The 12,245-nt window shown below is 38.2% G+C and overlaps 2 protein-coding genes across 2 annotated transcripts in view; one reads left to right on the forward strand and one right to left on the reverse strand.

The window, feature by feature from the left end:
- The window catches only part of LOC131685732 (microtubule-associated protein futsch), a 298,318-nt gene that overhangs the window by 90,814 nt on the left and 195,259 nt on the right, over nt 1-12,245 (reverse strand). The window lies entirely within an intron of this gene.
- LOC131685740 (uncharacterized) lies at nt 8,912-9,545 on the forward strand. Its single transcript, XM_058969651.1, has 2 exons — nt 8,912-8,983; nt 9,039-9,545. Exons 1-2 carry the CDS (start codon nt 8,923-8,925, stop codon nt 9,464-9,466), a joined length of 489 nt encoding a protein of 162 aa, XP_058825634.1. The 5' UTR covers nt 8,912-8,922; the 3' UTR covers nt 9,467-9,545.

Consider the following 12,245-nt stretch of genomic DNA (forward strand, 5'->3'; position numbering starts at 1 on the left):
TTGCGCGAGCGGTGGGTTGATGTTTGAGACCGCGTTAGTAAATTTTCAGGTACACATAATTACCGGGTAGTTTTAATGTTGGCGAGAACGCGGGCGTTCGCATTTGTGACCAGGTTTGTGTTATCGCGAACGTTACGTTTGTACGTTTGGAATGAGAGACTGTGAGTGTATATGAGAGAATAAGCAATTTGTGTTAGTGAGTGTTAACATGGATCTAATTTAAAATATAGCAATAAAAGAAGGGTGCCTACAAAGAAACTTGGCCTTTAACCCACATTGTATATTGTTTGACCATGGCGGTGGATAATAAAGGTCGCCAAGTTAAGTACTAAAAATGATCACAATATAACCTAACTTAAAAGAAAATATTCCAAGTTTCTGTGATACAATCACTGTAATACAGCTTTGGTGGACAGTATCATGCCGAGGGAGAAACCGATGTGGACGAATTAAAACAAAACAAAAATTTGTAACCATACTCTTTAACCTTTGCGTCCCCGTGATGCTTTTCACTCATCAATTTAGGTGCTTAATTCGCTCTAGTTTTAACAATTGTCAACGGATTTCAACCAAACCACTTGCAAACGATCGGGAATTCATTCAAGTTTCTTAAACTTTACACGTTGGTCATGCCATATAACCAGTTCCGGATTTATACGGAAATTCCGTGGGGTCTGTCCGAGAGTCATTTAAACTATTTTTTTTAATTTTTCAACGTCTAGCTTTAAGAGTGCTATTATTATAGCCCGTACATGATTAAATCTTATATGCGAACCCTTCAAAGTCTTTTAGGATGGTAATGGCCATCTTCGGGCATCCTGGAACCGGTTCCGGGGAACCTAGTAAATCTGAAATACGCCATCTTTTCCAAAAGGCATATCAAATATTATAAATTTTCATGAAAAATACACAACGATGCTAATTGGATGCTCGTAGACTATTCCTGGACCTTTTCGGAAGCATCCGGGACATCCAGGGACCGATTCCGAGAGATTTTCTGGAACCGATTTCCGGAAACAGCAAGCCTTATCTATGAAATAATTGAAGAAACCATATACCTCTCATGCGGCACATCAAATTACATCAGTTTGATGATCTATGAACATTGCGATCACTTTGTATGTCATCCGGCCACAAGGGAACACTTTACGACCGGTTCCGGATGTTCCGGAATCCGGTTCTTCGGACCAGACATTTTTGGTGAATATGCCTGTCATGCGGCACATCAAATTACATCAGTGATCTTTGTGCAATACAATCACGTTTTAGCTCAATGGTTTTCAACCGGGGGTGAATTCACCCTCAGGGGTGGATTAGAATTCTGTAGGGGGTGAATTGTGCGGGTAAATTTCAACTTATTATCCTAACATTCCTGTCGGAAACATTTACATATTGGTTCAGTGAGTCAAGAATAAAAATGCTGGTTGAGGGTGATCAGGAACACTGGTCAAATTGAATAACTATGGCGTTCATCCAATAGAAAATCATTTTTCTTTTCTTTGCATGCTAAGGATCAATATTCGGAAAGGGGTACATGGAACGAAAATGGTTGAAAACCACTGTTTAGCTCATATGGGCACACGAGGACACTTTTCGACTGGTTCCGGTTATTCCAGAGTCCGGAGTCAGCGGATAAAACATTTTTGGTGAATATATTGGACATGCGGTACATCAAATAACATTACTTTGCTATGTGACATTAATTCGGTTTCATTATTTCAAAAATACACTGATTTTTCTTGTATTTAGTTACGAAAGTTGATGAACTGATGAATTAAAAAAAGTTTCTCGCTAGTGCAACTGGTTGTAACAAGTGATACACATTGAATGCAGTTTGCGTGCTGTATTGTGCTTCTTGCAAACAGGTGTATTGCAGTTGCAACAGATGATATAAGTTTTGATGTCTTTTTTCCTGGCACAAATCCCGCATCTCTGTTTTCGGACTTCATTCGGAAACTCGGATGTAAAGTGACAAGCGGAACTTGTTCACAAAACGCATTTTTTACACTTCGTAAGTTCCCTCCTGCTTGTACAAGAAGTACAAGTACTATACATTTGGTCGTAATTTGTCATAAAGGTTGTAATTTTATGAATCGTATCTTCATGTAGTTGATCACATTCAACTCGACGGCGAACATTTTCCAAGGCTAATTGTTTGGCTAACCATCCAATGAAACTCCGCTTCCTACTTTTATCGGACGGTAAAAAGTCTGGGTTGGCCGCAACAAATAGGTGATACGCATTATGTGTACTTCTGTCCACCATGTTGAAAAATATCGCCATACTCCATCTATTCGTCCTTCGACGACAAGAATAGTACATCGTTGACTTATCTAACGTGTCTACTCCTCCTTTCAACATGTTGTACATAAGTACACATTTTGGCTTCAATATCTCCTTCTTTTTCTGAAACAATAAAAACAACCATCTTATTATTGGAATTTTCAATTTCGAAATATTCAAAAATTACTTCTGCTTTCATGGCTTTTCCCAATTTTGGTTTCGCCTTAGGGTTCTGATTCTCATTTGTTTCTATTACTGAAGGCATGGAAAGTTTTTCTGTTGAAAGTAGCAACACCGTCTTATTCTTTCGTTCCGTCCAAGATAAAAGCATCATTTGATCGGAAAACCCGTAGAGTGCAGTTCCAGCTTCAAGAATTTTTTTTGTGACGAACTCCGGCGGCACTTCTTTTTTGTTGGCACGTAGAGTTCCAATGAAAGTAATTCCTTGATCAAGCAGGTGTTTTGCCAACGGAATCGAGGTGAAGAAGTTGTCAAATGTGCTTCGTCGTCCGGAGTTGTAGTAAGGAGAGAGCAACTGAGTTACTACCCTATAACCTTGGTTCTTTTCGGGTTTTTTGTCAATTTTTCCTACCAAACCATAACAAAGAAATATAAACATCTTTGAAACTTGCAAATGTTGTCTATATACCTGCATATATGTCAAAGTTACATAAGACAGAGTTTGAAGGATCAACGGCTGCCCAAATCTTGATGCCATATTTGCAAGGTTTTTCCGTCATATACACACGAAACGAACAACGACCTCGAAATGGAACCATCCTTTCGTCTACTGTTATATCAGTGGAAGGCTTGTAAGACAAGCAAATATTTTTTTTTTAATTTTGTCTGTTACTGGACGGATACATCGCAACCGATCGGCCGAAGAAACGATTGCTGAAGTTGATGGTTCTTGTTTCAGATTGATCCTTCTCTGAGAAGAGCTTTCTCTTGACGAATCACGCGTTGTTTTTTGTTTTTTCAGCATGCTTCTTGCAGGACGCCTGGCCAAAGAATCATCAAACCGAATATAACGATAAATTGATTCAAACCTATTCATCAGCAAGAAAATAATTAGAAGCCTTCATGTTTGCTATAAATTTATTACTATTTTTGTGTTAGCATTAGAAAGAACCATGTTCTCATTATTTTAAAAATATATAAGGTATTCTGAATAATTTGGCGCCAAACTCTAATAAAATAAATAATGTACATACCTGTTACGGCCCATTACAGCTGCATAAAACAGTCTAGCATTTACTACATCCGAAGACCAAAGTTCCTTTATATCTGTTTTTGAATCGTGATTTTTGCCTGCGTTTATTAAAAGTCCCAGCCATGCGCGCAAATCAGGAATATCTATTGGTTTAAATGAAGGGTCAAACCCACCTTCAGCGTTAGTATATTGACAAATCATTTTCAGAATGCTTTGATCAAAAAACACCTCAAACGCATCCATCGGTGTTCTTATAGTGCTCATATCCACCAAAAATTCACCAGGTTTTCCGGCAAACGACTGGTCAGGTGCTGTTGGAGGTATTTGAAACAATGGAGTTTTCTCCCACTTGATGCTTCCACACTTGGATTCATAAAAGCAATCTTCTTCGACTTCCGATTTAAACAATTGTGCGTCCACATCTGAATCTCCTGAAATGTCACAATCTAAGTCAGCCATATCAACATCCACATCACTTTCGCAATCCGAAGATTCGTCTGATACACTGTCTTCCATGTTTGCTTTTTTTTCTATCGACAATCCAAATTCAACAACACGATCATTGATAAAAATTCGTTGAATATGTACACAGCAATCAAAAGAAACGTCAAAGCCGGTCTGTTGTAAATCATTGAGTTTTACAAGATGACGACACGAATGAACTCTTGATGAATGAAGTTCATGTTTGACAATATTCTATGTGGATTGTTTACCTTGTCAGTTGCGTGAGTTCGAGCGCAACAGGTGCTCATCTGTTACAATCGAACTCACGTAACTCCCGTGTAAACAAACCAGCGAGAATTGTCAAACGTAGTTCATCCGGCTCATTTTGTGGGGTTATGTCGGTTCATGTAAAACCTAATAGCATATTGTCATTTTCACCACACACACACACACACACACACACACACACACACACCAGAATTTGGCTGTCACTTTTAGTAAAATTTTGCCGAATTTTGATTAGCTGAAAGTTTCAGCAATCTAATATGCTGAAAGTTCAGCAATTTCAATTTAGTCTTTTTGACAGATTCGCTTTGCTAAAAGTTCAGAAATTCAAATTGTCAAATTGGTAGCGCTCTTATCGAAATTACAGTAATCCAGCCTGAAATACTAAGATTTGACCGATTCAATAGCTGATTGTCGGCAAAGTGAATCTGTCAAATGGAAATTGCTGAACTTTCGGCATATTGAATTACTGAAACTTTCAGCAGATGAAAATTCATCAAAACTTTGCTGACTATCGGCGAAAAAAATGTGTGTGTTCACATAAAACCTGGTTCTCATCGGTACATAATTTCTATGAATTTGTTTTCATCCGCCACGTAATGCATATGGTATTTTAGTTACTGACTTTACACTACACCGGAGTGTGTACTTGGTGATACATTCATTCAAACTTGAGTGTAATCAGTCTACATCTTTTTTGACCTGCACCAGTGCTGTACGAGGTAAACAAGAAGGTTATTGATGTTTGAAAACTGTAACGGGGGTGCAATATAACGAATTTACCAAATACGTGAATGATTATTCATAGATAATCGAGTCGATGTCATTTAGTGTCTTATATGAGAGAACAAAAATCCGGAAACGAATGATTTCAAACGTGATTGCATTGCCCATTCATCAAGCTGATGTGTTTTGACGTACAGCATGGCAGGAATGTCTACTAAAAGCATTTGGTCCGAAGAACTGGATTCCAGAAAAACTGGAACCGGACGAAAAGTGTCCTCAGTGACCGGATGATTTCAAACGTGATCGCATTTTCATAGATTCTCAAACTGATGTAATTTGATGTGCCGCATAATATGTATATTCACCAAAAATGTTTGGTCAGAAGAACCGGATTCCGACATATCCAGAACCGGTCGTAAAGTGTCCCCGTATCTCCAGATGGCATACAACGCATTGTTCAAAGATTATCATGCCGATGTAGTTTGATGTGCCGCATGACAGGCATATTCACCAAAAAAGTTTGGTCCAAAGAACCGGGTTCCGGAACATCCGGAACTGGTCGTAAAGTGTTCCCGTATCTCCAGATGACATACAACGTGACTGCATTGTTCAAAGATTATCATGCCGATGTAATTTGATGTGCCGTATAACAGGTATATTTACCAAAAATTTTTAGTTCGAGGAATCATCCGGAACCGGTCGTAAAGTGTCCCCTTGTGGCCTGGTGACATACAACGTGATCGCAATGTTCATAGATCATCAAACTGATGTAATTTGATGTGCCGTACGACAGGCATATTTACCAAAAATGTCTGGTCCGAAGAACCGGATTCCGGAACATCCGGAACCGGTCGTAAAGTGTTCTTTTGTGGACATGCAACGTGATCGCAATGTTCATAGATCATCAAACTAATGTAATTTGATGTGCCGCATGAGAGGTATATGGTTTCTTCAATTATTTCATAGATAAGGCTTGCTGTTTCCGGAAATCGGTTCCAGAAAATCTCTCGGAATCGGTCCCTGGATGTCCCGGATGCTTCCGAAAAGGTCCAGGAATAGTCTACGAGCATCCAATTAGCATCGTTGTGTATTTTTCATGAAAATTTATAATATTTGATATGCCTTTTGGAAAAGATGGCGTATTTCAGATTTACTAGGTTCCCCGGAACCGGTTCCAGGATGCCCGAAGATGGCCATTACCATCCTAAAAGACTTTGAAGGGTTCGCATATAAGATTTAATCATGTACGGGCTATAATAATAGCACACTTAAAGCTAGACGTTGAAAAATTAAAAAAAAATAGCTTAAATGACTCTCGGACAGACCCCACGGAATTTCCGTATAAATCCGGAACCGGTTATCTGGCATGACCAACGTGTAAAGTTTAAGAAACTTGAATGTATTCCCGATCGTTTGCAAGTGGTTTGGTTGAAATCCGTTGACAATTGTTAAAACTAGAGCGAATTAAGCACCTAAATTGATAAGTGAAAAGTATCTCGGGGACGCAAAGGGTAACTCGTAACTCCGGAACCATATATCGGATCAAAATGAAATTCGATGGCAGCCTATGGGAATAAAAAAATCGGTTCAACCATCTCCGAGAAACCGATGTAGACAATATATAATATATCCGCACATACACACACATACATTCATACATACATAGACAGAGATATTTTGCGATCTCGACAAACTGAGTCAAATGGTATATGAGACTCGGATCTTCGGGCCTCGATTAGGAAGTCAGCTTTTGGAGCAATTGCATAACCTTTCTATATGAGAAAGGCAAAAAACTAACAGATAGCATCGGGACTAAAATCGACATACATATACTCGGTACAACGCCTATTTACACCCTAGAAATATTATTCATGCATTCGTGAACTGGTTCATGATTCCTAACATATTAGTTACGATCCAATATCCGAATGAAATAGTTCAGGAAATCATAAAATTATATTCATGTATTCGTGAACTGCATGAGCCCTAACATACTAGTCAAGATTTAATATCCGTACTCGTGAAATAGTTCATGAAATCATGAAATATTATTCATGTATTCGTGAACTGGTTCATGACACCAAGTTTAATAGTCACAACTTATCATTCGCTTTCGTGAAAAAGTTCACAAAATCGTAAAATATTGTTCATGTATTCGTGAACTGGTTCATGATTCCTAGTACATTTACGATCTATCTAGTATCTATTTGCATGCTTGTGATATTTAGAAGGTATCCCTAATCATTTACAATTTCATGCAACATGGTAATGAAATTTTTACGTGAACTCTATCACAAAAGTTGGAGTATTATTCGTAGAATCATCTTTGTTCCATGCACTTTTTTGTGAAATACCCAGCTGCTAGCAACCAGTAATAGGTACGAGCAGTAGATATAAAAAACTATTAGAACCTCGAACATCATTATTTATGAATGAGTCTTATTTTAATGATCCAGTTCATATCGTCACGTTATTCCGAATAAGAAACCATTAGTAACCAAAAAGTAATAGATCACGATAAGGCGAAGAGAATTTACGAATATCATGATAAAACTGCTGATATCATGAACATTAGTTACATTACTCTTTGAATGTAAGCTCTAAAATAAAATATCATGATAACATGAACAGAAATTACGAAAATCGTGACTAAGATCCTGAAATCATGAACACAAATAACACAACTAGTGACAAAAATATCTAAAATCGTGACGAAGATCCTGAAATCATGAACATGAATTGATCCATTCATCACTAAAATATCATGATAACATGGAAAGAAGTTACAAAAATCGCGACTAAGATCCTAAAATCATGAACTCGCAACTCGCGACAAAAATATTTAAAATCGTGACAAAGATCCTGAAATCATGAACATGAAGCACTCTGCTCATTATTAAAATATCACGATAATGTGAATGGAAATTACGAACATCGCGACAATGATCTTGAAATCATGAACTTTAATCCCGCTAACGTCATGAGAATTCACAAGAATCGCGAATAAGCTCTTGAAATCATGAACAACGATTGGCTGTCGACTGTGTATTCCCAAATCATGAACAAAAATCACAACCAAAACTAAACATGTCCAGGGAACAACAACAGTAACCCAACCAACCATTCTATTGTAACGCCATGTATATATTCGGGGCGAACTGGTGTTTAGAAAACATAAATAGTTTCGTGAATACGAGATTTATTATTCATAATTTCAGGAACTTGGTCACGGTTTTCGTGAATCGTTCAGTTCACGAAATCGTGACCATTTATTCATGAATTTATGAACAAATTTTTTTCCGTGTATGTTTGAGTAAACCGAGTAAAAAAGTAAATAACAGGCAGCCGCTTCCATAGGATTGAGTATTTAATCGTGTTCATCCCGATGCCCTTTTTGCTTGACACCAAGATTAAGTCAGGTTCTAACTCTAACCGTTGTTAGATATTTTGACGGCAGTTGGGGTTATGACCTGACTCATTTTCGCTTCACACCAAAACGACATCAGCACATGTAAGACCCCTTGTTATTAGGCTATTGTGATCATTCAGAAGGACATCACTGCTTCTCAAAGCAGTAAAGCTCTGACTGGTTTCCAGGAATCAAGAAAATATTTTTCAAACAGTAGCAGGAAAAATTACAAACCGTGCACAGCCGTAATGCACGTAGTCACTCGATTTAATGAACTCATAAAGTTAGTTTTTTTTGCACTCCAATTAGAAAGATAAGCCAACCTTCATTATGTTCCTATAATTATTATTATTGGGTATTCGTAAAAAAACATCGATCGGAAGGGGAACGATTTTACATTTTCTCGAGGCAAGAAAATTTCCAACCCACTATTTACACTGTTGAAGCCTATGTGTCAACAATTGATAGCGATGTCGAGTAGTGGTGGTTAGGATCGATTAACGCAAATTTGCATTTACTGTAACTAGTAGTCTTCAGTGTCCGGAAGAAAATACACCGCAAAATGTATTCTGTGAAAAATGTGATTTTTTCGCTGTTGTTCGGTTTGTTGAATTTTAAGTTTGGTAAGTTTTTTTTCAGTTTTTCTAAGACAACTGATTATTTCTATAACAATTTCAGCGCAACCCTTGAATTGCACCACCTGCTTAAGCTTACTAAACTGGTCGGAATGTCAGGAGCTAGGCATCCCGCTTCCCTGTACGATCGAAGTTGCAAATGGAATGCACGAATTATTGGATGAATTTAACACACAACTAGTGCCCGCTGATCCAGGAACGAATGTTTCCTTCCAATGCTTCTCCCTTCATCTGGAATTGACGAAACCACTAGGTGGAGTTGTAAATGCTGGATTCTCCCAGGGATGCACTTTCGAGCACTCGAACATCTGTGAAGGTTGGGTCAGCAGTCTGACCGTGGTTCAGTGTACAACTTGTTCCACCGGCGATTACTGTCCGAGCGGTGAAGCGGTGCTATTTAGCTCCTTATTTCTCACAGTCGTATCTGGACTAATAGTATTGTGGAATTATTCGAGAAAATTCGTGCTTTGAGTCACCAACTAAGATAACTAAGATTTGAAGCACAATTTGTACCTGTAGCATAATCAAATAAAATAAGGCACAGGTATTCCAGGAGGCCATCAAAACGTTGGAAAACCTGTAATGAACCGTTGATTGCATTTTACACGAGATCCGCAAAGCCAAGCTAATTGCAGATTTGCTCCAGGCAACCGATAGAATAGAATGACGGTTAAACTTCATTAATTTTGATGACCCACCACTAATGAGATCAGCTGAGTCGTCGGTCGCCTGATGATGTGCCTGCTGCCGTATGTTAGATAGCTATAGTTTACCCAATCTGTTTGTTTGCCGTGAGGTTAATTAATTTGAATCGATGTTGACTGCTGAGTTCGAGCAACCACTGCGAAATTTGCCAAACGTAAGTGGCTTTGAATCTTTTAGCAGTTGGTGTTTATAATCCACGTTTACATGGGAGGAGCATTAAATGCCATTTGATGATTTCAATTTCGGTTTGAGCGTAACTTGGTCAGTCAAATAGTTTAATAGCTATACAATTATTCCGAAATTTACGAACCTTTTGCAGCACTCCACGTTCATTTCGCAGCACAATTACCTTAACTCCCCTACTGTCGAAAGCCTTTGATATCTCGTTAACTTGGAGCTTTTTAAAACAACAAATACTTAAATAATCAAATCTTTTAAATTTCGTGAAACTTTAATGCTTCTAATGATTTAAAAAATTATGGTTCTATTTTATGGAATGAAATGTTAAAAAAAAAACTTCATTGTGTTTAGACTACAAATACAAATTGCTTGATAAACAAGCTTTTTTTGAAAACTTCATACTATTTTTTGTCGTTTTTCTTAGACATTCTTTTGATTATAGGTAATCATCTAGAGCATTTTACAAAGTTAATATTTGTATTGCTCCAATCAATTCAATCGATTTTGGTCATAAATATCATACATTTTCGGTGAGTTTTCATTGATTCTTGCAGTACACATTTTACAAGGAGCCCACTCCATTATTTAGGGCCGAAAAATATTCTAAAATGTTCAAAATATCCAACGTAACAAAACCATGCAAGAACTACAAAAACATGCCGCTGATTCAATCGTGCTTTGGTTCGAGTTGCACCACGTACAACAAAATGTCCTCTAGCCCGATTATCGAATTCCATGTCCTTAGTTGATAGTCAACCGTTAAATTGCCAATATCAATTAGGCTCAAAGCAATATCGTCGTTCATGTCATATCTTATTCAAATCGTGTTTTCTCAGTTTTGCGTAAAACAGTTATGCTGCTATTATACCCGATCTGACTAAATGGGTAGCTCTTGATATCGCAGTTACTATCAATTTTTGAGGTTACTGTTTCGACCTTTCAAACATTTTCAACTGGTCGCATCCATAATATTGGGTAGCTATGATGTACAGCAGTGCAGTGAATAGATTCCGGTTCAATACCCAGTTACACAATAGGATGCTAATTCGATTATTTCGAAGCGGCATCCCGCAAGCAATCTATGCTAAACCTGTCAGTTCACCGTTCGCAATTAAATGTTCAATCAATTGACAGTCAATGATTTCGTTTCCAACCGTCAGGAAAATAGACCTCAGACCGACAGCACAAACAGTTGGATCGATTCTCGCCGGATCGAAAAACACGGCGCCTTTCGGCAAATACACCATTGATGAAGCCTGATGCCGACCAACAGCATCCTTGTACCAATTGAAGATATAAGAAAAATCGATACCTTTTCTATGTGCTGACAGCAGAGACACGTGTCATCAGTCTCCGATTGGGTACGTGGTAACGATAGCAACGATAGCTGCTGCCGCCTGCTGAGATGAACTTTTCATCACTATTTGCGAAGAGACGGACATGTGGATGAAGCGTGGAAATTCGTGATACCTATGTGTTGCCGACTAAGGTTATGTCACTCCGGGTTCGATGGATTTGATGGACTGGATGAGTTGCCGTCGCACAGATTCGTGACGACACACATGTACTCCGCGAAAGAAAAACAATTACAAGGACATATTCAACAAATACGTTTGTGATAATCAAATAACAAACATAAAGCAATTAATTTGATTGACTCATCAGATTATTTCAATTGTTTGATTGAAACATCACATCAACTAACTTTTCCAAATCTCGCACCTGATGGCAAACAGCATTAGGCCTTTCTTAGATCGCAGATGGCAAAAAGTATCGTATCAGAAAATGGAACAAAAAATTGCACAAGGTAATTGTTATTAACAAGATATTTCATTTGTTAAAACCAAGAGGGCACCACCACAAACTTTCCGACAGAGTAACGAATTTGTTTCTTGTACCAAATTGTATAACAGATTTTTTGCATTATCTCTTGTGTTTACAGAAACGTTTCTTCTTTCATTGTTGAAAAGTTAGTAAATATAAGCGCCCTCTGGAACCAGAAAATTTACCTTTTCTGAAGCAACACAATTGTTCCGTTCTGTTTTGACCGGATTTAGTATCTAGCCATTACGGAATAAGGCCATGGAGTGGTATGTCGCGTACAACGCCCAGGTAGTGCATAAGGACATGAACCCTTCGAACACGCCGAAGCTTCACCCAATAGAAAAATATTGGGCAATCGTCAAGCGGAACCTTAGGAAGATACGAACGTCTGTTGTCTGCGAGATGTAGCTGTAGATGTAGTGGCAAACTGGCGTTCTGCGGTGAGGAAAGTGACAAAGCAGGCTGTGCAAAATTTGTTGGAAGGAGTCAAACGAGCAGCATTGGTTAAACAGGAAGCTTGAGTGAATATTTTTGCTTTGGT

Source organism: Topomyia yanbarensis, chromosome 2, assembly GCF_030247195.1.
Source record: "Topomyia yanbarensis strain Yona2022 chromosome 2, ASM3024719v1, whole genome shotgun sequence".
Classification (NCBI taxonomy): domain Eukaryota; kingdom Metazoa; phylum Arthropoda; class Insecta; order Diptera; family Culicidae; genus Topomyia; species Topomyia yanbarensis.

Bases quoted from the DNA above. Each gene is read 5' to 3' on its own strand.
- LOC131685740 (XM_058969651.1), top strand. From the start codon at position 8,923: ATGTATTCTGTGAAAAATGTGATTTTTTCGCTGTTGTTCGGTTTGTTG. The intron at 8,984-9,038 runs GTAAGTTTTTTT...TAACAATTTCAG, and splicing joins TTTGTTGAATTTTAAGTTTG to CGCAACCCTTGAATTGCACC.